Source organism: Callionymus lyra, chromosome 2, assembly GCF_982586985.1.
Source record: "Callionymus lyra chromosome 2, fCalLyr1.hap1.1, whole genome shotgun sequence".
Classification (NCBI taxonomy): Eukaryota; Metazoa; Chordata; class Actinopteri; order Syngnathiformes; family Callionymidae; genus Callionymus; species Callionymus lyra.
Window position 1 is genome coordinate 37,843,465 of NC_141819.1, and position 25,924 is coordinate 37,869,388.

The following is a 25,924-nucleotide window of genomic DNA, read 5'->3' on the forward strand; positions in this document are numbered from 1 at the left end:
AACAAAATGTGTCAGACACAATGAGATTACTAGCTTGGTTTTGAAATAATCTACATAATGATTCAAGCCCATGAATACTGAAGATATTGTGTTTTTTTTAGAGATTCTTTTCTTAGCAGTATTTATTGAACCCAAATAGAGGTCTTTGATGTCCCTCACAAAGACAAAATACAGCAGTGACAATAGAATATTATACATGAGACTATCGTTCAAATCAACTCACAAACAATTTAATTTTACACATTGATTCCATGAGATCAATCGACCACGTGTCTTCTTCTTCAGATCGCTCTGGTTCAATCACAGGAGATTGTGATGTCAAGGGTGTCCAAACATTTTTCCACCAGCACCACACGACATCAAAATCAAGAGTAGTCATCTGTCATTCAGAACTTCAAAATAAAAGCTCCTGCATCATCAACCAGTTAAACACAATGTTGAGAACTTCTAGACAGACAGTTGGAGTAATACTTGGAGACTGGTGGAGTAATACTACGGAGCCTGGTGGAGTGATACTACGGAGCCTGGTGGAGTAATACTACGGAGCCTGGTGTAGTAATACTACAGAGCCTGCTGGAGTAATACTACTGAGCCTGGTGGAGTAATACTACTGAGCCTGGTGGAGTAATACTAAAGAGCCTGGTGGAGCAATACTACGGAGCCTTGTGGATTAATACTACGGAGCCTGGTGGAGTAATACTATGGAACCTGGTGGAGCAATACTACGGAGCCTTGTGGAGTAATACTACGGAGCCTTGTTGAGTAATACTATGGAACCTGGTGGAGTAATACTACGGAGCCTGGTGGAGTAACAGCACGGGGCCTGGATGAGTGGCTTCGTAGCTTATTAAATATTGACATATTCTTGTGGAGTCAGCGATTAAAACCAGAATCAATACACAGGGTGCAATGACAAATCTCAACAAATTAAAGGATTTGAAGTGCACCAAGTAACATAACTTTTGTCTATTTTTTTAAAACTGGTATCCCAAAATCAGTTACCCACGCCATTGATTTACATCCGCTGACACATCCCTCGACTATGGCTGGTCCACGTACCATGTGTGTGTTTCTGATTGTCAGTGGCAGCTATTAGAAAACGCAGATATTTAGTTTTCAAACCGTAGCTTTCCACTTTAATCAGCGTCACAGAGAACGCAGCAGCAGAGAACAGATGTTGTTTAATCTGCGACTTTTGCGGAGCCAGAACGCTGACAGCCCGCGTTCACACATCTTGTTTCCACGCCGACTCTTACATTGCTGTTTGCTAATTACACATCACAACATGCCCTCATAACGCCACATTCCTGGGACTCGTACGGCAGGAGAGGAAGCCGTAATTAGACCAAGTATCTCTCCGACGCTCAACAGATCCAAGCACCAAAAGTGAGTCTCATGGACGTGGCGGTATAATTAGGCGAGACGATGGGGATTGATGGAGAGTGATGGCTGTATGTGGTAGTTTACCTCCTGCTACAAAGCAGAATAATGACCGCCCCAAGGTGCTTCTGCTGACACTAACTGCGGCTCAGAAAAGGGATGTGTTGCAGCGACACTAAGGAGAGAAGCTCTAATAGTAAGTGAAGGTTAGGACAGAAAGCAAGAGGGGAAAATTCAGAGAATAAGCAGCGGGGAGAGTCTGAAGCCGCGTCACCGCACCATAAAAAAAACGCTGCATACTTGTGTAAAACTGGAGCTGTCTGGCCCTGTGGCAGGATGACAGATACCCTGTTTCATATCAACCACCACCGCCTCTCCAGGCCGCGGCAGATCAAAAAAAAGATTCTTAAAATATGTGTCACAGCTGTATCCATAGCCCTTTTCTTCCCATCGCAAACCCTTGTGAACAGAATTAGGACGACACAATATCACGGAAGAAGGAAAGTGACGAGAAGAGTCAGAGGACGAAAATAAAATCCTGGGATGTTTTTCAACTCTTGCAATATCTCATTGAATTGCTCCGTCATGAGGATCCACAACATTCCTGTTCTGCTTGGAAGTTTGGAAAACACGCGCAAGAATACTTTTGGAAGCATTTGTAGACGTGAAAATAACTTTTTCTGATTTTATCTACATAACTTCTTACTCTAGTAGCCTTTGTTATCGCAATGACACCATTGATGGTCAAATTAAAATGTTTTTAAATACACAGCATTCTAGTAATGTGAGTGGAGCTCTCTATTCTAGATCCTTTAAATGATTTGAGGATCCGGATGGTTATCCAAACTACCGCAATTTTGTCATCTGTGTGTAGTTCCATTATCAGAGTGACACAGCCTAGACAGTAAAGTGGTTAGTTGTGGCCTGGTTGCGGGTTCTGCATCGCAGCCTACTCCCATCACTCATTTAATGGTGTGTGAAAATGTGGAAAAATCTTAACTCGCTGTGAATAAAAGCATTGAAGCTAAATGCATAAATGTGAATATAAAAAAAACTTTCCTTGCATTTTTATTTTAATCCGTTTTTTAAGTTATTTCCAGACAGATGCACATAAAAGCACATTATCTCCCCAAAATCATTACATTATTGAAACTTTTTTAAAATATTGACTTAGGTTTGTTAATAAATATAAATATCTTTCAACGCTTATTGTCTCTGATTAACTTTCTAAAACTTGTTTTCAGTTTTTAGGATGTAAAGTATTTTTTAAATGTATATACAGTACCATTGATGAGGAAAATGCTTTTTAAAGTTTTTTTAAGGTTGACTTCTATACATTAAAAAAATGTATGTTGTAAACGCTCTTCTTTGCATGTTTTTAATTTATATGAATTTAATTTACTCATTTGTTTGTCCTCTTTGCCAAGAATGTTTGGGAAATTAGTAGTAAAATTAATTGGGATACAAATTGGACCATATGCCATTATTATGATTATTAGTTTTGTAGACAATAACAATAATATAGACATAAATATGTTTATTTAAACATAAAATAAAGGGAGAATTAGGGACATAAATAATAACTGATCTACAATCTACCATGATTCGAGTCGGAAACTTTTTATTGCAATAAAATAAATACATGGAATTTATGTAAGCTGATAAAATGAGCTTAAAAAAAACTCAGATTTCCTTGTAACCCTTCTATAAAGCCCAGATTTAGACTTTTAAGTGTTTTTTAAATTTCTGATTTTGCTTCGTGAAACTTAAGCGTGCTGAAACAGAATGAAAACAAACATAACTGATACGTTTAAATAACAAAGGTGGTGCAGGGTCACATATTTAAAGTCGTGTTCAAGTACACAAAATGTTGGAAAACTGCTGAATACAAAATGTATCTTTCACTGCATTTATTTGATTTGTCGTGACAGTAAATATAGCATGTTAACAATCTAATTTCTTGTGCAAATATTATATGATTGAGGTTTAAATGTCTCCCCTTTGTTTGCTTGAGCAGACACAAGCCAACTGACGACAACTTTTATTTGCCTCAATATGAAACCCACAAATCCTGATGAAACTATAAACGCTTTATTACTTTTTTGCTGAGCAGTGCAGTTTTGCTGACATTGAACATGAACGTGTCCCCAGATACTCTCGCGGTTGGACAGTAATAAAAGCAGAGTTGTGTCTCAGCAGACCTACAGTACACACAATGTTGAATCACTTGTTTGAAAACGGAACAAAGTGCAGACAGGATGGATGATGTTGTTTCTTTATGTGGTTTCTGAGGAAGTAAACAGAGAAGAACAGTGAGTCCTTCATGTTCGGTCGCGGCTAGACAGGTTTGATTTATTTAGATTTAAACTTCCAACCTCCGTTGATGACTGGTCTGCCAAGTCTAAAGTAATACTTTGCGCATTTATGTTCAAAGCTACACTTCGCTGGTCATCCAGCATGTTATGAGCCAGGAAAAGACGTTCCACGCTTCGTGTAGATTTCTATAAATATATTTTCTTTACAGTATTGAGTACCACTGACATTTATGTCGACATGAATTTATCGTTTCTGTCAACTTATACGATATGTTGTCATGGAAACAGGAAGATATTTTAAGACCTAACTGAAAGAACGTTAACTTTTCTCTCTGTAATTCTGTCACATATTATGTCACATTTAAAATCGTAATCACATTTCACTGTTTTTACATTTTGTAATAATAAAGAATCAGGCCATACTTTATGTATCACATTACAGCGGAAACAGAACGATATAGTGCAAATTATTCTGATACTGTAGGAACCACAATATATTTGTAGTATTGTTGAGAACCTGACTCTGATGTTGCAGTATTTACAGACCACATGACTCTTGATGAAGTCGTAACTGCTTTAATTTGATTTGAAACCAAAATATGTCCAAACATCAGCTTTAAAAGCTGCTGGAGGCGACTGTATCCTCTTGTCCCCAGTTCACTGTCTCACAGTTACTTTAGTTATGGAGGACTTGATACAATAATAATTGCAGCACAAAAACAAACCAATCGATCATTTGAATGTTCATTTAAAAAAGTTTTTAATTGATGTTGAGCCAGAGCTTCTAAACAAGACTCAATTATGAATATAATCATATGTTTCTCGGTAGATCAAGTATGAAAATTATTTAATCAGATTAAATATCAATATGGCAGGAAATTGTTGGACAGTTAAAATCAATAAATTACACAACTTTACATTTATCTGAATCTATTTCTTTCTTTTTTCAATTAACATTTGGTACATTTCTATTGTTAGACATTAAAATGACATTATTCCTACTTGCCAAAGAGTATTTATTAATTAGAAAAAATTAAACTTATTTACTCCTACTTCAGAAATTGTACGAGTCAGCTTAGTGAAAGAAACCAAGCTTAAATGAGGATTCAAAAAGTTTTGTTATTGATTCTATTTTAAAATCACAAATCTGCTTGATCGTGAATCGTATATAATGTTTTATCCATAAATAGCATGTATTCGTACGGTATGGTTTTGGGATGTTATGAAGCTCCTAATTAAACAGCTTTTTATTAATTCTGAGGAACAATGAGAGAGTTTATCAGGAATGATCAGAGAGAGGAGCAGCCAGAAGAGGCTTTCCTCTGCAGCTGAAGTGAATTACTTGCAAGTGTGTGTGTGTGTTTGTGTGGGTGTGTGTTTGTGTGTGTAGTCCTGGCACACACACACACAGATGGGAGAGGAATTCTTGCTTTGATATGCAGATGCAGACGCCTTCACTGGCTGCAACAGTGTGTTATCTCAGCTCCAACATGGCAACATTAGAGCTGATAACATTCACCTGAAGGAGAGTCGATAAGATCATCCACACGTTCCTCATCCTGGAAGCGCGATTGCTGGGATGGAGCGAGAACGGAAACGCTCCCAAGTATATCTACACGAACATGTGATCGTTTGAAAGAGGGACACTGGAGAAGTGGAGGAGGATTCATCTCGTCCTTCACTCGAGGAATTATATTTTGTGTTTCTTAAATTCTCATTCCTGGTTAAACCTTCTCTATGTGACGATGAAAAAAACAAATGAACCATTTTTTAATCAAAAATTTGGCAAACAGCAATTGTTTGGTGCCATATGGTTCTGTCAGTATAATTTGTGGGCTAAATTGTGTGTGCATGAGACAGTATGTATCATAACATTTGCCAGGCCAGTTAAAACATATATATGTTTTTATTGTTGTTTGGCCAAAAGAAAATCTACTTAAATGACACCAAAAAGGCGAAGCAGAAACAACTACGACTTCTCAAATAATTTAAGGAAAAATAATGCAATTGTCCTGTTATTGTCCAGTTCAGGTTTATCAATAAAGTTAAATATCTATATCTGCAAAAACCCTCATGCACCTCCTCCGCCTCCCAAAGGACCCAAGATTAGATGCGTAAGTGTATGTCCTGAGGTGTATTTTCTTCTTTCAAATCACTGCAAATCACTTCTGATTCAGTCTGTTCAACAGCATTTATGTTGAAATAACTCATCTTCAAGTGCTTCAGACACACAACTGACATTAACAATCAGGACTCGCAGCTGTCTCTTCAACAATCCAAGAAAAACACTTTCAAACACAACCCCTGACAGTCAATGGATTGTATGTGTGTGGTGACTATAGTTACACACGATGTGTGTCAGAGTATGCAACATGCCCCACATATACACACACACACACACACACACACACACACACACACACACACACACACACACACACACACACACACACACACACACACACACACACACACACACACACACACAGGCTGGTTTGCTAAAACGAAAACTGTTCGTAAATCTGCTCCTCCATGATAGTCTCATGAATTTATGTTGTTAATGCCACTTAAGAACTGAAGAGGTCTTTATGATTTTTAATCTACTTTAAACTATCTATTATTCTATTTCATTTAAGACGGAGCAGAAACATTCAGAATCACTTTTGTTAAATCTCGTGTTGTGTGTAATTATCTATTTTTGGACCTGGGACCAGTTATTTTCATGTATTTACATGTATTTTTCACTACCTTGCAGAGGTTCATATTTGTATCATTAGTATCACGTGTCAAGAGGCACAGCTGCATGCTACATCTGATTAAAAATAAATGATTATTAAAGAATTGCATTCAAATACCATAGAATTATGAATTGTTTCGGTGCGACCAGGAAAAAAAACAGTCACTGGACAAAGACCCAGTCATGTGATTCCACACGTCTAAATATTTGGCTGTGATGATTTATAATAAATGAATAATATTCACATTTTTCATGGGGAAGATGAGAACGTTTGAAGAGGACCGGATATTATGTAGATATATGGACCAAAAACCATTAAAAAAAGATGTTTCTTGGCACCTGCTGCCTTCACGGAAAACCTTTATATGATGATGATTAAAATCAGATAAAATAGTATGTCAAATATAGATGTCAATTAATGCACATATAAACAAAAATCTTTACAAAATAAACTTTTTAATATATATCAAATATATAATGAAGTTGACAGTCATTGAATTTATTGTTTTATGGTAAGTCCCTACTATAATTGATGTCTCCTATATTAATTTATTTTATTAATCTCATTTCATTTCATATATATTTATTTTATCCTTTTATTTCTATACTGCCTTTAACATAAAAATATCGGGTTGCCTTTTTGGTGACAATTATTTGACAAACACAGAGTCAAGATCAATAATAATTAAATACTATTAACATTTTCCAATGTATTAAAAGGACTTACTGTGAAATGACCGAATCTCCAGATGATAAGAGCGTGTTAATAAATTCTATTTTATTTCCACTTTCCATTTGAACATAAGCTTCATAAATATAAATAAATAAATAAAAAAATACAGGAAAAATTACAAAGAAAGAAATGTTCTCCAGCTTGTATCTTTGTGCCACGGGCCATGAGTGTAGAATCCTCCTCAGCAACAAAAGAACCGTCGAACACTTGACCTTCTCGGTGGAGGAAGAACATGCATATATTTCTCCAGGTCACTGAGTATCTCACTCTGTGATCGCAATCTTGTTTCTCTTCGTCATGCGTGGAATGAGGAGCACAAACGTGGTCGAGGTGGACAGTGACCCGGCCGTGGCTGCAGTTCTTTGTCACTCCTGGTGTATTTGCTTGATAATAACTTGTTCTTGCGCGATTAGAACCATAAAGCGTTGGAGTCAGAAGCATGGAATCCATGCAAATACATTTACAGTATCGAGAGCCCGGAGCCTTTGAGCAGAGCTTCATATGCAATTATTCTTGCCAGAGCACGTAAATGCTTGAGGTCACGGTTCGGTAGCGCTGGATATTTCTGAAGTGTGTTGCAACATTTATGGATCAGCGTGGTGGCAACTGAAGGTTATTGTGTCTCTGTCTGACTGTCTCTAAAAGGAAGCAGCTCTCTTTTTATTTGGCTGCGTGAATGGCTCGTCCCGCGGCGCTCCAGCTCTTTATTTCCTCACTCGCAGTGAAAAAACACCAGTGAATGAGGTCCCAGTGATGCAACGTCATAGTCGCAGCGTCTTCACAAAGAGTTTTATTTTGATATTGACTTCCCCATGTGAGGCTAACGTCTGACAAGTGAAGTTAACGTATATCATTTTGAAATAATTTCAAGCTGACGACTGAAATTATTATCAAGAAAAAATATTGATATTGATTCAATGATTCTTTATAGATATTGAACCGCAATATATCAATAAATATTTTTTTTTAATGTTAGTTATTTTATGGTTTATGTTGTAATATAGTGTGTAAAATAAAATAATTCAAATCTCTTTATTTTAATGTGCAAATATTCACAGTCTTTTTCATTTTTGTGTTGTAATTAAACTTCCAGCCACTAGATGGCTAGAAGACATTAGTCCTTCTCGGATAATGGAAAACGACTGAGAACGAGAAGATACAGTCGCCCTCAGCAGCTTTTAAGGAAGATATTTGGAATTATTGTATCTTTTCTCGCGCATCATGACCTACCGCCAGATTCTTCACACACCCTCAAGACCAATAAAAGTTTTTGTTGTTTACGACCCGCACGTTCACACTTGGCTGTTTTCAAGAAGGAGCAGCGTCAGGCATCCACTAAAACACATAGTCCTGATGTGTAACTAACCAAGAAGAACAAGCACATGAAAACGGAGAGAGAAACAATGATTGATAACTCTCTTAACATTGGACAAAGATCCAGGATGAAGATCAGGGAGATTGTTAAAGTTTTATTTGCACCAGTTGAATAAATCTGCGGTTACTAATACTGAAAATGACTCATGAAAACCGAAAGGCTGAGATCGCATATGACCGACTCGTCTATGTGTAGAATTAAATAATTCAACCTTACATCCCCATGTTGTGAAGACTGATCATCAAATATGGACTTACTTTACTGCAGGTGGCGCCAGAAACGAAAGCGGCCGGAGACTACGCAGTGCACACTTTATTGTTTCTTTTTTTATTATATTAAAAATGTATAAAAAAATATTGGTGTAACCAATTAACTTTCTTCTTGCAAAAACTTATTTTTATTTTTGCGGAATGTTTAAATAATTGCGTTATTTATTTATTAATGAATGTATTTCAATTTTTGCACTCAAATTAGTGTGATATTTTTTAATACATACTGAATAGCAACGGTACCTGTAATGTAATAGCAATTGGACTTTTACCCTTCACATTTTTCAGTCCTAAATAAGAAACATATAACAACATTCCAGAATTTCAGCTCCTTTTGCCAATTTTATACATTTTATTTTAACACAATTTATACCATATTTTATGACATACAGTTTTAGATAAATCAGCTTTAGATTTTCATGCTTTCCATAAGTTATGGAAAGCATAATTCATGCTCCTCTCTGCAATTAAAGACCCATAATCCACCTCCACTTACTCTCTTCTCTCCTCCCCCTCTCTTTGGGGCTCTAAATGTCTTTATTATAGCAGGAGAACGCCGCGTATTTCAGCCACTTTTGAATGGATCCGTTTTTGTGATAAGAGAAACAGAAATATTATCTTGTATAAGACAAAACAAAGTGGAAGATCAAGATGATAAACCATCAGTTATACGGTAGGAGAAAACAACAAACGTCCCTCAGTCTCAGGCGATGCATTCAAAGACAGCTCTGAGCCGAGATAATAAGGGCTGGTTGTCGAGACATGCCCTCGCCGGCTGCAGCTCGTTCTCTCACAGGCGTCGCAGCTCGGCGACACAACAGCTCTCGCACGGAGTCAATTTTTCCCACTAATATTTGACACTTTTAGCACAGACGTACGCCGCGGGCTGTAATACGTCGTCAATATGTTATTGACACAAGCAAGGTGACATTATGTCACGCCTGCTGTCTAGCTCGCGTGTGTCAATCAAAAATTACACGCCGGTATCAGTATAGATCTCACGAGGGGGGGGGGGGGCGCAGAAAACGCTCATATCTCTCTTAGGAATATAGATGATTGATTGTTGTGCTGCTGAGCCAGTGGGCTGATTGACAGCTGATACAATTAAGCAGAAACAGGAAGAAGCAGGAAGACCAGCATTAAATCAATCATCAGTCCCCGTCGATCATCAGCTCGTACTCCCCCGGGACTCCAGAGACTCAGCCCACAGAAATATTGCTCTCGTCAAGCAGGTACAAGCAAAGACATCCTGTGTTCTATTCCCGTAGATCGGACCTTTAATGAGTGACAGGAACCGCAATAGTCATGTTTGATCACCAAAGTAAACAGCTGAAGGCAAAACGGCCATAAACAAGGGATGTGTATCTTCACCACACAGTTGAAGGTACACACGAGGCACGATGTGTTCAATGACCTGTGAGGGTTTGAGAACTGAAAATACATGTTTATAAAAAAACATTTTCTCAGTATGTCACAATTTTTTAGGTTATGCTTAACATGTTTTTCAAACTTAAATGCTACTTCACGAAGCCACAAAGTATTACACTGCACAACCACAAGGCTCTGTAGTAGTACCATGTGAGGCCCAGATGTATTACTACATTAGGCTCCGTGATATTACTCCTCAAGACTCTTTGGAATTACACCGCAAGGCTTCGTAGTATTACTCACGTAGGCTCTGTATTACTACTCCCGGAGGCTTTGTAGTATTACTCAAAGCGCCTTTGTAGTATTACTCTCGCAAGCTTCGTAAAATTACTCTTGAAGGCTTCGTAGTATTACTTTGGAGGCTTCTTAGTATTATTCCCGCAGGCTTTGGAGTAAAACTCCTAAAGGCATAGTATTTCTGCCGGAGGTTTCATAGCATTTCTGCCGGAGGTTTCATAGTATCTCTGCCTGAGGTTTCATAGTATTACTCCCACAGACTCTGTAGTTTTACTCATATGCTTCCTTTTGTGTTATGTTATCCATGTTCTTTTCATCAATAAAATCGGTATATTAAAAATAAAAAATAAATTGGTATATAAATAATTTTAGCATCAAGCTAAATAATAATGTGCTGCTTTATGATCTAAAAACCCATAATATTCATGGCTATAATTCACATATATAATGTCAATGTGCCAGGAAGAGATGAACACATGGAAATATAATTCCAGCTCCAACCAAGCTGTCAGAATGAGCATATATTTTCACATTTCATTGACCACATGACTGTTTAATTACCGGATTTTACGGCTAAGCAACATAAAACTGAAACTTGTCAGGTCGTCTTTCAGATCACGGGTCCCCAGCCTTCAAAAGAATAAATCTTAGAGTCACGGCGAAAGAGAAATACTGTAAACCTTTCGCCCGGAGCGCTGTCAAACACATTTGTTTATGAATACGAAAGCCTGAATTATGGGAAAAAAAACCTTGAAAAAATTCCAGCCTCAGCTGGAGGCAAAACAAGATGACGAAGAGGATAATCCGGCCGAGTCATCAGGCGGCGCTAGTCAGGTTACAGTTGCTGCTGTTGTAACAGAGAAACGCAAGAGTGGTGTTTCCCGCTGTTCCCTTGAGCAACACGCTCAGGAGTCGACCATACAACCCACACACACGGTGTTATTCGAATATGTTGCGAGACACATGTGGGTGAGTCGAGGGTGGGATGGTGATCTCGACCGCAGACGGTGAATCAGGGATTTATCTTTTGCATCAGAGGACAAGTTTATACCAGAGTCGTGCTCTTGCTTAGCAAGCATGACTGCAGCTACAGTGCAGCTACACCATCATCAATGGCTTAGATGTGCAACACCTCCAATGACAGTGATTTCTCAAAGAAAGGTGCTGAGTCTTGTGAAATACAGTAAGTCAAAACGAGTGGTTTAGTTTTAAAAGCTAGTGTCAAGAAGAGTTTTCAGGGTCTTGGTTCAGACCTGGCGGTCTATGGTCTTGGTCTTGTCCCGGCATTGATGTTCTATGTTCTTGGTCTTATACATGTTGACTAGTAACCGACAGAATGTCCTCCTAAGAGACTCATCAGATGGGATATCAGTCTGTTTTTAAAATTATTTCATGATATTTCAAATATGAATGTAACGTCAATGCAGTTCACCACAGAATCCTTTTTTATTTTTCCATTTGAATTTTTGACATCTGTTTGCCACACAAATATCTAACATGATGCTGGAAAATAATTTATCAGTGAAGACTGCAATTTTGAGCTAAGTTTCTATTTTGAAACTCCTTCATGCCACATTATATGACATGATTTTTTTTTAAAAAAAAGAGTGAAACGGTCTAATTAGACTCCATTTGAGTTACATTTACCTGACAAGTCTAGAAAAACATGTTATTTACTGAAATTGCTTGTTAAATAAATCCATGAAAGGAAGAAAAAAAACACTTCAATCTTGTTTTTAGACTCGTTTTCTATGTACAAACAAGTAATTTGGCCTTCATTTTTGATTGAATCTCTTCAAATTATTATTTCTTTGCTGGACTTGTCGGGTGATCAAATATGACAATTCAAATATGACATTTTTTTTTTACTAAGAATAAGATGTAAACTATTTCCATTTTAGTGTTTGAAAAATGTATTTTTGGTTAACACAACTTAAATACTCAAGATATAAAACAAACCTTAGATCACTGTGTTGTTTCATTTAAGAGATAAAATCAATCCATGGGTCCCAACAAATATATATATGAGCAAAACAAATATGTCAGACATTGTCCTTTATATCTTATTTTTAAGTGTAGAAAATGAAATAACATCTGTAAGCTATATATAAGTAAACAGGTTTGCTCTGAAAGACCTGTTTGTAATAAATAACTTCAGATGTTATTGGGTTTTTTTCCATCATTTTCTGCTCTTTTATGTCAACAAAACGTCAGAAAATAGGGGCCCACACAGACTTGAGTCAACACATTTCTACCAATAAACCAGCTTTAACTTTTCTTAAATCAGTACCAACAGAGTATTGACAATACAGTACTACTCAGTACTGACATGGTAGATAGATAATATCAAAATCAAACTTTCAGCCAATCATGCGATGACGACATAAGTACTCTTTTGATATTCTGATGGAACAATTTACCAACATTTTTATATTGATTTTAAAAGGTTACAAATGAAAAAATATAGAATTTAGAACATTTATTTTTCACTGATTTGAATAAAAATATCAATCTCTATGTGTAAATAAAAAATAATTCAAAAAAATATTCAAATGTTAAAATTAAAACACAGTATAGTGAAGAATGGGGCTTATCCTGTGATGCGACCTGTCGACCCCTGACCTCAACTTTTATCCCGGACGGCGGGTGGTCTTTATTGTAATGTTGATTGGTTATTTGAAAAATAAACAAAAAACGACATCCCTCCGAGAGAAAACGCACAAAGAGACGACATGACGGATCAATAACACAGCGGTTCTGTGTTCCGTGCATGTGAGAGAGTGGCGATTGAAAACAGATTTTCCCGGGAATGATGGAGGATGCAGAGCCAGAGAAAGACAGCGCTGATAAACAGATAAAGCCGGGGAGCAGTTCTGCTGAGATATGGATGGTTGGAGGGCGGATCGTTAGCGCACACGCCGCCTCGCCGCCTGACATTTGCATCGCGGCCTCAGACTCCACACTACAGCGAGGAAAACAGGCGTGATGATGACGAGCGTCAGGAATGCTTTTCATGGAGAAGGAATGACTTTGCGAAATCTGTCAGTTTCCCAAAGGAGCAGAAACATGGCTGCTTTGTTTTGTTAAAGTCAAGTCCCTGTTTCTCTTCTTCTCTCTTTCTGCTCCTGCACTCCAGGATTACCAAATGTCCGGAAATTACAGCAGCTCTGACAAGACTGTCAGGCGGAAGATTTACATCCGACTCTGCCACCTTTTGTCGTTCCATATTTACGTCTGGATCCAAATCCGAGGCAGATAATCATCTGGTTTGTGCCTCCACTGACAACGCTCGCTGTCCTCACTTTGCTTTTTAAGGCCCATTTAAACATAAATAAGGACAAATAAAAACTCCTCCTTCTCTTGAATCTCCCGAGAAGTGCTCAGAGCAAGGCCGGGTCCAGTGAGCTTCCTGACATGTTGCCAGAACCGTCAGCAATGGAGGACACTATGATTTCCTTTAGAAGACTGAGCTTTATACCGTTGTAACAAAAATAGTAAATCTCATTCGGCATCGTCATTACTGCTGACACGGCACTGATCCATATACAGTATACTGTTCTCACGCTCCATCCCTCCCTCTTTAACAAGACCTCTAACAACTTCAACACACTGTTTTTATTTTCGGTCGTAAGGTTCTTTAATGGCTGCCGGTAAATGGCAACTTTATTGAAACAACAAAGTCTGGGAGAGATTTTTTTGGAAGTTCCAGATTTGATTGAACCAGACCAGCACTAGTGTGGATAACAATTATGGAGGTAGATTTATTTCCTTATTATTCTTTTTTTTTTTAATAAAGTGAAATCCCCCCTGAAATGCTTTAATGAAAAATTATGATTTCAATGAAAAAAAAATGCGATCAAATTAAAAATAAAAAAATAAAAAAAAAAGCATTTTGTTTTATAATTTAAAATATTTCATTTGATTGTGGAAATATTTTTTTCAATGTTGGCCATCTATCCCTGTTAAAAGAAAAACATATATTTCATCAATTGACCAGATGCATTTTACTTTTATAACTGGTTTCCTGCCCAAATGATCCTATGAAAATTGTTGCCGTTATTAGACGAGAAAAAAAATGGAAAACAATCCTATTCTAGGGGTTTGGCCTCAGCTTTTTGTTGGAGTCCTCTGGTAAACTTATGGAAAAAATATAGGGTAATTGTATATTTGGCTCCAATTGACACACTGTAGATAAACAGTTGAGGCAATTATTCAGTCAACAAGACGTTATGTATCATGTGTATATCTTTATTTCATTATTTTAAAATAGGCAGACTTTGTGAGATTGTTCCTTTTTATTTCCATTCACCATTTTTGTTTCCGATGATAAACAGCATTAGAGAAAAACTCCTACAGTGTTGCCAACCTAGTCTCGGGGTTATATTTATTTATGTTGCTTTAAACGCTGTCTTCAAGCTGCGTTGACTGTAATTACAGCTCCTCCGACTTTTCTCACTTTACAAGAACTTCTTTCACCTCCTCTCTAGTTCCTTCTGCTTCCTCCGCCCTCTTCCCATCTGACCTTGACACCAGAGCCTCCTCCCCTCCTGCCCCCCCAGCCTGTCAGGATGATTTCAGGCTTGTTGCGCCTGGACCGACTAAGCGTGGTTTGATTCGAAGTGGTAATTACAACAGTCTCTGAATAGCTTTTCCTCCCGCAGAGTTGCAAAAAAAAGCTTTACTACCTATCATTCGCAGGCTTAACCCTGCTCTCCATGCGGCCTCGCCCGCCCGCCAAACACTGGACTGTGTAGAGACCCATTAACCCACAATTAAATTACCAGCCCCGTCACAAAGACAGGGTGACAGTTAAATCCACCAATCAGGGACGGATTAGGAGGAAATCACACTTCTCCTGGGATGAGTTATCGTCTAAATATGACAGTCGGGAAGTGAATTTACAGAACCTTTCATAGCATTAAACAGTATTGTCATAGTATTTTTCTCCTACTTTGATTCACGTGAACTTAAGTTAAGTCATATAATGGTAATGCTATCAGTATTGATGGAACTAATTCATTTTAAACATAATAAACATTTTTTGTTTTGTTTTATTTTTGGTCAAGAACTTGATCATTTGTAAGCCCAGAACTCTAGACTATGGTCAATAAAGAAAGGATTTTCCGATGAATGTTCATGAAGTTTATATCAGTATTTTAAAACAATCTTAATGTTTTATATTGTAAATATATATGTGACTTTTAACTATAAGGATTATAGTGGATAAATCTATACATATAATGGAATTGATTGTTGTATTGCAATCAACTTGGTGTATGGTATATAGTCAAAGGGATAATCAGGTAGTATGTATGTGTATTTATTATGTATTTATATGGATATCTTCTTAGTTATGCAAGTAATTGATACTTTATCGTGTTGTATTATGTGATATTATGTGTATTATATTTCTTTTTAAAAGGATGTTTATCAAGTAAGGATTCCTTTTTTTTAAATTATATTTTTATAAAGGTATGTTAGTAGTGTATTTATATTATTTATTTATATTTATATATACAGTATTTTTGGCAATATGTATCTACAGACTACAGTAAATAATAGTTAATTAGAATTTGAAAAGTGTTTTACTTTATTAAAAGAGCTTTAAATGAATAATACATTTTACATGACAAACATGGTTATGTAATGAATTGCTCTATTATAAATAAAAAAAAAAAAATGTAATCTGTCAATGAGGATTTTACCGTAATCCCATTTAATGGTATCGCAAACTAAATTGTTGCAATAATTGTATATTCAGAGCATTTAGGTGTGTTTGTTCCCGCAAACCTCATCAATCATTAAAATAAATTCTGTAGAAAACCCCCAAAACATTCCTTCAAGCCATTTTGTAATGCGATAAAGCGACTGTAAAGTGATTAAATCTGATTTACAACAGCAGCAAATGTGTGGATCAGCAGCCGTCAGAGCACACAATGATGATAATGGTGAAGAGGATGAATGAAAGTGTCGCCCGAGGACCGAAGAGCGCCAACTGAAGGATGACGGGTGTCATGTGAAAGAGCCCACAAGGTGAAAATGCCTGCGCAACATTTAGCTGTGACACAGCAGAGTGATGTCAGCCTTCCATCCACTACGAAGGTTGTGCTGAAATGAAAGCCATTTGAAATTGCCAGAGAGCAGAATGAGGAGATGAGATTGGCCGAGCGAGCCAGGCGACACCAGGTAGACGGCGGCCTATCTCGATGGGTTGATAGAAAAATATATATTTTCTTTCTATTTAGGGGGCAGCACAGGAGGGTGAGACCACAGATGGACCAGCGTGAAGCGTTCGTATCACGTGACCACATGATAACAACAGATGGAGGAGCTGTTGCACTTACTTCATTGGCTTGAACAGAGCCTGGCCATAGTTGTGGAAGGTCATGATGAGCTTGAGCTGAGTTCCTCCAGACTTCATCGCTGTGGAAACACACCATCAAAACAGAAATCAATATTCCTAATATTTTAAACATTGAATATTGTTAAAGTAAAAGTAACACTATAAAGTTGTAGGGTAGGTAGGTAGGTAGGTAGGTAAGTAGGTAGGTAGGTAGGTAGGTAGGTAGGTATGTAGGTAGGTAGGTACGTAGATAGATAGGTAGGTAGGTAGGTAGGTAGGTAGGTAGGTAGGTAGGTAGGTAGGTAGGTAGGTAGGTAGGTAGGTAGGTAGGTAGGCAGGCAGGCAGGCAGGCAGGCAGGCAGGCAGGCAGGTAGGTAGGTAGGTAGGTAGGTAGGTAGGTAGGTAGGTAGGTAGGTAGGTAGGTAGGTAGGTAGGTAGGTAGGTAGGTAGGTAGGTAGTTAGGTAGGTAGGTAGGTAGGTAGGTAGGTAGGTAGGTAGGTAGGTAGGTAGGTAGGTAGGTAGGTAGGTAGGTAGGTAGGTAGGTAGGTAGGTAGGTAGGTAGGTAGGTAGGTAGGTAGGTAGGTAGGTAGGTAGGTAGGTAGGTAGGTAGGTAGGTAGGTAGGTAGGTAGGTAGGTAGGTAGGTAGGTAGGTAGGTAGGTAGGTAGGCAGGCAGGCAGGCAGGCAGGCAGGCAGGCAGGCAGGCAGGCAGGCAGGCTGGTAGGTAGGTAGGTAGGTAGGTAGGTAGGTAGGTAGGTAGGTAGGTAGGTAGGTAGGTAGGTAGGTAGGTAGGTAGGTAGGTAGGTAGGTAGGTAGGTAGGTAGGTAGGTAGGTAGGTAGGTAGGTAGGTAGGTAGGTAGGTAGGTAGGTAGGTAGGTAGGTAGGTAGGTAGGTAGGTAGGTAGGTAGGTAGGTAGGTAGGTAGGTAGGTAGGTAGGTAGGTAGGTAGGTAGGTAGGTAGGTAGGTAGGTAGGTAGGTAGGTAGGTAGGTAGGTAGGTAGGTAGGTAGGTAGGTAGGTAGGTAGGTAGGTAGGTAGGTAGGTAGGTAGGTAGGTAGGTAGGTAGGTAGGTAGGTAGGTAGGTAGGTAGGTAGGTAGGTATGGGCTAAGTTGGGTAGTTGATTGGTTGGTTTATTGACAGATTGATTAAATTATTCAACGCAAATTTCAGATATATAAATGAAGCAGTCATCAGCAAAAAAAATGTAAAGAGACGTTTTATAATGCATGGAAAACAAAGATAACTTAAACAAAAAAAGGATAGAATACATAAGAAGACTATGAAATACTGCTATTTGATTGGCTTTTCTTTGTGTTTTCAGATTTTTCTGCGATGGATAGAGAAAGTGAAGTAGAAAGGAAGGACAGCGAGAGCTCCCCTGACACTACCTGTTCCTCCTCTGTTTACCCGCCTTGTCTATTCTCTGGAGAATCCCCTTTCTCTCTCTCTGGACTCATATTTCTAGGTTGAGCCTTCCTGTTCCCTTGTTTATGAGAAACTGTAATGAATTCTAAAGGTACTCTTGGGACATGAAGAGCAGGGAACAACAAACACTCGCCAACGTTTGTTAAAAAGTAATTTTGTTATTTTTCAGATGAGTTCCTTTAACAAAAGGTGTGTTGCTGTGACATTTATACTCAGAAGAAATCAATCTAGTTCATCTGAGATCTAATGTTTCAAGATGGGAAATAACAAGGAGCACCTGAACCCACTTTTCTTTCTGTGTACAAGAAAATCTACATTTCAGGAAATCTTTGAATTTGAAAGGTCTGCATTGTTCTGCAGTAAATCCATCTTGGATGAGGTTTTTAAGAAAATAAAAGTCCAATAAATCAGTGTTGATGGACATCTACACACCTTTACTTTGGTTTGAACTTTCTTTCTTCTTTCGGGGCGCTAAAGGTCTAATTTAATATGTTAATACGTAGAAGATACGTCACTTTTTAAAAGTAACGTTTGCATTGTTAATCAGACTAGAAAGTTGACTCAAATATCTCACTTTACATAAGTAACTTTTTTAATTTTGCAAACGTATTTAAGAGACAAACCATGAACAACCTACGTTATGTATCAATGTTTTGATGTCATTATATAAACTAAAAACACTAGCATTAAGCATTTTTTTGCTACAAAAAAACTTAAAATATAGACTTATATGAGGTTTTTTTCAGAACAATTCCTCTTGCAGAGGCTTTAACGCAAGATGGACGTGACAGACGTATCGAGGATGTTTTTCAGTGTCTTTTTGGACGAAGACAACTGAGCTCAAGTAACTACATTCAAATTACCATAATTTTTGCCTATAACTCTAAAAAAGAACAGATTAGAAAATGAGTGAAGTTTGAATTTCAGGTGAACTCTCACTTCTACTTAATGGACATCAGCACTTGAGAATGTTTCTCCGTATCACTCTTCTTGAAACTCACTCCTGGACTGAGATTTGCATCAGGCAAATCTCCAGCTGGCCTTCACTTCTGTACTTCCTCTTGTTACTTTAGGCAGAAATGAAGCATGTGAGGTAGAATTTGAAAGTCAAGTGTACAACTTAACACGCAGCTGTTTACAAAGTTTGAGATTTTAAACATTGCGATAATCATTGCTCTAAAACTATGGCTCGCCAGATTGTTGGCCTAAAACAAAAGTATATTAATGTTTATGTTTATGACCTATGAAGATGCTTATGTTGAAGATAAGATAAGAAACATGGATTATGGATGTAGAACATTTTTCAAAGATTTCCTATTAAAGTGAAAATTAAGTGTAAGGAAAGGAATTTCATAATTGATGAAGAAAGACAAACGCTGGTCCCTAGTGTGATTTAGTTTGACATCCCTGCTCTAAATTTTTTCTGCGCTTGGATCTACTGACTCCTTCAAGAAACATTTTAAGACATTTTTACTTGTGCTTTTCCCTAATTTTCTGGGACTCTTGTGTTTGTCTTATGTGTCTTGATCTTTTAAGTATATATTTTAACTGTATATTGTTTTTGATTGATAAACCTGGTCTAGAGCACTTTACAAACAACCTTTACTTACTTACTAAAGAATTCATAAAACACTATATTTTCATTAATGTGAGATCACTCCGTCTATCTATCTCTCGATCAAGTGATCAAGAAGAAGAAGATAAGGAGTCACTCATTTTCATGAGCATACGACTAAGAAAATATGGAAGAGAAAACTGTTTTTTCAGCAGGAATTTCATCTCCACAAATCCCACTGAGTAATTAATCTTTGCTATGGGCCAGTTAAAGCTTTGTCATTGGCAGATAAACCTAGATTCCCTAATCGCTTTTCACGTCCAGTGCAAAAACCGGTGACCTTGAATCTACTCGCATGGAATTTGGGATCTGGACTGAGCAGAAAAAAAAGGGGGGGAAGACAATCCCATGTAAATGTAAGTAGTAGAGTGTGGATAGAGGAGCAGTAAAGTGCACGCGGCATTATCATCTGGTTCAGCAACACTATACACTGAGTCACGCTTGTCACGTAAATAAAGCCTGGCGTGGATGAAACTTTGCATCACGTGTTTCATTTGCAGAAGTTTGACCAAACCATTCAACAATGTAAGAGAAGTTGAATTATGCTTTCGGAGGAAACACAAGTGTAGCTGTGTCACGTCACGTGAAACAAAAGTTGTTGTTGTTTTTTTGCCGTAGTTTAGAAAAACATATTTTAGGTCCGAAAATAGTAGTTTTTATTTGGGGGTGCACACTGAAATTTATTAAAATTGAAATAACCCATGCATTGTTATCCTCACTATTAGAGCTAATTATAGTTTTTTATTTTCTTTTTTCCTACAATTAAACATTGTTGGACTATAGTGTTGGATTACAGTTGAAAATTGTTGGATTACAGTTGAACATTTTTACGACAGTTGAAAATAGTCTGATATTAGTTGGAAATTTTTGGATTATAGTTGAAAATTGTTTAAATTATAATTGACAATTGTTTGATTACAGAAGAAGATTGTTGGATGACAGTTGAAAATAGTTTAAATTTTAAGTGATAGTTGTTTGATTACAGATGAAAATTGTTTAAATTATAATTTATAATTGTTTGATTACAGTTAAAATTGTTTAAATTAAAATTGATAATTGTTTGATTACAGATGAAAATGGTTGGATTACGTTTGAGGATTTTTAAAATATAGTTTTGATTACAATTTCACAACGGAAATAAACAGTAAAGAAACAAATGATGACACGTTATAGTCTCCAATCATACAAACAATCATTAAGACCAGGTCAATCAAACTCACCGACGCTGGTGATCCTCTGAGTGACCAGGTCCTTGAGCATGGCATCGATGACGGGGTTGTGTCTGGAGTAGAGCTCATAGCGATTAATTCCAATATGAAAACGAAGCCAGTTGGGGTAGGAGTCTGCTGTCAGCTCCCCCGTCGGGCTGAACTCCTCCATGGTGCCTTCCACATTCCTGAGTGAGAGGGAAAAGATTGGCAGAGTTTTAAGAGTGAAGTGAGGATTGATGCGCTGCCAGACAGCCCGGAGCAGAGGTGCACAACTGGAGAAGCATAATTGCAGCGTAGAGCAGCAGCAGATGAGCACCTGAAGCACTCCAGAGGAAACTTAAGGAAACAACGTAAACCTCTGCACCACCGAGCTGCTTCCTTATCTAGAAGAAATCTTCTACTAGTTACCACAGTCTGAGCTCATCTACCACTTATTGGTGGATATGCTTCGGTCGGGTTTCATGGTTAAATTGATAGTTCACCTAAGATTTAAATTTCACTCGTTTTCTCCTTAACCTCGTGTCAACTAAGGGTTGGGATCATTTCAGAGTGATCTGAGTCATTGTGGAATTACAGGGGATTTTTGTGCAGTGTCAATATAATGGTCGCGAATGACGCTCTCTGTTCTACGTCCAAAAAGACACACTTCAAAACATCCACATACAGAATTGACCAGGTTACCCTCTCATGGTTGATGCAGTTGTCAGGGCAAATGTTTACAGCGTTGCCATACTAACACACATTGCCACTGTTACAGGCCTAAAATATAGACTCAGTAGCTGAAGTGCCCGGGGAGCTTGCATGGACTTAAAAGGGCTAGCGGATTTTTCAGCCGATCGCCAAATGATTTGAAAGATTGGGTCATAAGTTGTAAAAGGCTTAAAGAAGGCAACAAACATTGGAAGACTTGCGACGTTTAAAATTAATATTTTAGCTACAGAGCTTTAATTTAGTTTAAAACCTTCCTTGGAATATGAAAAAAAAGCTTATTTACGCCTTTGTGGACAATACAGGCCAAAACACATCACTGTTCATGTAGGACCCCTGAAGCATCCGTGAGAAGGTAACCTAGCTGACTTAAGTTCCCTTCATAGACATAGATTACATTTCATTCTGAACAATTTCTCATGTCAGCGCTTGAATACAAGAGGGGGATTACAGACGAGCAGTGTGGAGGTATTTAGATGTTTATTTGTGTTTCTTTTTGGACGTAGAAAAGTGAGCTAATGGTCAAGGATGGTGCTACACAACAAACAAAAAAATCCAAAAAGATATGCATCACTCTAAACATTCATGTTAATTAAGGGTGGATAGAAAATGAGAGGAATTGTAATTTTGTGTGAACTAATCCTTTGACACAGAAGCGTCCAATCTTTCTTTTTATTGGTAAGAAACTGCGAGGTTGGACTGATGACTGAAGACGTTGCACCAGTTCCTCTGTCGATCTCACACAAATCCACCAGATACTTGAACACCTACTTACACCTCCACCTGGGGAAGGATACCCAACCGGGTCAGAACGTTCAAGCTTTTTTTATAACGTTATATAACAGATTTTCTCTGTTTTTTTCTTGGTTCAAATTTGGTGTTTGGAATCAAATCTATCTTAAAAACGGTGATAGAATTGTGCGTCGTACAGTAAATCTCCATGTTATGACGCATACATTATATTCAATACCTATAATGATTATTATATTGTTTTTGCTTGACAAATAAAGTATTACAACGTTCATGGAACTACGTCCAATTCCATGTTGTAATACTTTCCTTAAGCAACTCTTTTGGTATCAGTTCTAACCAGTATAATTTTTTAATAATTACTATTTTCTTTGATCTTATTAAAACACCTGGATGGCAAACATTCCCTTGAAATCAACTTCGGACAGTTTTTTGCTTAGTTTAAGGTACAGACGAGTGATAATTACTCTGCAGTTCTATCCTTGTATTGTCGTTCCCACATTTGAATGACAAAGTCATTCCACTTTTACATAAGTTCCAACTTGTCCTTTATTTTCCTTCCTAATGAAACTATATAAGTTGTACTATATATGTTATTTTCTAATGTTTGATGTTGCACAGTGTAACATAACAACTTCCATAATAGTTTAAATATGAACGTATATAAGTGTTGTATAAGTGTTTAAATATCTAATATATATTATAATCATAACTGTCAGTTGATGTTAAGATAAAGTGGAATTACAATTAGGAATCAACTTGTTACTACCAAATACCATGAGCAAACTTCATTTTTTATATCAGAGCACATTTATCTATAGTTTTTAATAATGTCAAACATTAGTTTCTTACATGGGCAAAGTGTGGCACGGGGGCCAGGTGCGCACCTTTGCCTTTATTCATGTGGCCCTTCGTGAAAATAACAATTTTATTTTGTATTCATTTCTATAGTTCTCTACACGGACAGGGTTTTTAATGTAGGCCCTTTTCCCTTTGCTTTTGGTCTTTTTTGTAAGTATATCAAAATGATTTAAGTGACTATGAAAAGAATATTTGGAAAAATTAAACATATTTAGCTTAATTTTATTACTTGACTTTATGCTTTTCGCTCCTTAAGTTTAGTTTGACAGCCCTTCACAACCGTCAGCCACTGTATAAAATGTGGCCCCTGATCGAAAAACAATCGCCCAACATTGGTCTTATTGCTAAATTAAATAATAATACTTATACCAATGTGATATATTATAATCATAACTACAAGTAGATGTCAGGATTTAAGTGTAATCGACCAATTACTATGTAATAACTAGAGAACACTTCATTGTTTGTTTTTAACGCACATTTATCACTAGTTTTAAAAGGTTATTCTTGTAGTTTGGGGGACCCTGTGGCCCCATGAAACTAAAAGAGGGGGTGTACCATTCCTGCTCGGCCGCCTTGGGGTCAAATCTGATGTCGGTGTTGACGTTAAAGAGCGTGTCCTCGTCCGTCAGCGCCGGCAGGACCCTCTTATACAAGGGGTGGTCGTAGAGAGCCGATAACCTTGAGCCCCTCGCCGGCATGGAGAAGGAGTCCTGGACGAAGTGTCTCCTCCGGTCCTGGCCGCGCAGCTCCAGCCTCCTGGAGACCTGGCTCCTGTCCCCCGGGGTCTTCTCCAGGGAGTGCGCGGACACGTTGGAGCTGGGCTCGTTGCTGAAGTCCTGCAGGATCCGCAGCGTGTGCTTGTTGTTCCAGCCTTGCTTGCCAGCCCAGCTCTGGGGCTCCTCGCTCGGCGTGTGCGCGCACGAGCAACCGCCGCCGGCGCCGCCGCCGTGTCGCTCCAGCCTGGGTAACAAGTCGATCATGATGTGCATGGAGCACGCCACCAGGAACACCATGAGGATCAGGACCCGGAATTTCCGCAGCAGGATCATCTTGAGGGTGCCGCGCTGGAGCAGATGCGAGTACTTGCTGCAGAGGATGAGCGCGCACAGCAGCAGGCTCGCTACATCGCCCAGGACGTGGATCACACTGGACGCCGCGCGCAGCAGGAACACGTTGAAGGCGAAGGATCCATCTTCACTTGAAGTCTTCAGCGTGGGGGGCTCAGAAGGTCCGTGGAGCGCGAGACCACATCCTCTTCAGAAAGTGGCGGAAAATCCGATCAAGTGCGGGGATGCGCGCGTGCGTGGGTCCTGTCCGGCCATGGAAGGTTCCGGGGAAAGAGTGGAGGGGAGTCCCGGGGGTCCACATCCACGCGGCGTGGATCCGTGCGCAGGTAGAGCAGGAGCTTCACCTCCAGCATGTGCGACTGTGGGTGTGAGTTAAATATGAGCGCAGATAGAGCCAGCCTTGAACGCAACGTCACTGCTCGCAGATTGGCTGGAAGATTCCAACGCGCACCGATGGTCAGTGAACGCAACAGAGGAGGATGAGTGACGAGGGCAGAGAAACTACCTTAGTATTCTTGACCAGAATACTTTTAATAGGAGTCCGTTTAACTGTGAGAGCTCGTTCTTGTTGACAAAATAAATAAACATGAGGCACTATCTGTTCTTATTAAATATAAACATCAACCAACAATACATAACTGTGCATCTATTAAGTGTTAAATATATTATTTACTCATTTATTTATTTTCATGACATGCCAAATAATAATTAACAATAATTCTCACTACAAGCACTTAATGTTTAATCTGTATCCAAATGTTGACTTAATTATAATAATTCTTAATATTGAAAATAGATCCTCATTTTACTTATTTATCTACATCTTAAATATGTATCTCCAGCTTTACTACATATCTAGATCTTAGGTATATATCAGATTTTTTTAAATTATATATCATAATCTTACATCTACATGACATCCACATTTAGATTATCTATAAAATACTATAAATATACATTTTAATTATACATCTAAACATTAAATTGGTATCTTAATGTTAACTTTTCAACTACACCTTGACTATATATCAAAATCTCAAATATAAACAGGTAGCTTTATCTTTACTATACAGGTATATCTAAATCTTAAACGTGTATCTGAAGACGTTATTATTTGTTCAGGCTTTTACTTGATTTTCTGGAACTCCTGTTGTGTTCTCAGTTTTATCTTGATCTTTAAAATATATACTTTATTGAATATTGTTTTGATTGTTCAAGCGCTTTGTGACCCTGGGCTGGAAAAGCGCTATACAAATAAAAATTACTTACTTACTTTCTTAATTTTTAATATACATACTGCTCAAAAAAATTAAGGGAACACTAAAACAACACATCCTAGATCTTAATTAATGAAATATTCTTATTAAATACTTGGTTGTCTACGTGTGCTGACAACTAAATCACATAAAAACTATCCCTGGAAATTAAATGTATTAACTCATTGAGGTCTGGATTTGGAGTCACACTCAA

At 38.0% G+C, this 25,924-nt stretch overlaps 1 protein-coding gene across 1 annotated transcript in view; it reads right to left on the reverse strand.

The window, feature by feature from the left end:
* fam20cb (FAM20C golgi associated secretory pathway kinase b) overlaps positions 1-24,783 on the reverse strand; it is a 63,745-nt gene extending 38,962 nt beyond the window's left edge. Inside the window, exons 1-3 of the mRNA XM_087785016.1 lie at positions 23,943-24,783; positions 21,075-21,250; positions 16,819-16,897 (exon numbers count right to left, since the gene is read on the reverse strand). Of these exons, the coding sequence (XP_087641142.1) occupies positions 16,819-16,897; positions 21,075-21,250; positions 23,943-24,436 (749 nt within the window). The 5' untranslated portion in view covers positions 24,437-24,783. The remainder of the gene's footprint in view (positions 1-16,818; positions 16,898-21,074; positions 21,251-23,942) is intronic.
* Between the last annotated feature and the right edge of the window lie 1,141 nt (positions 24,784-25,924).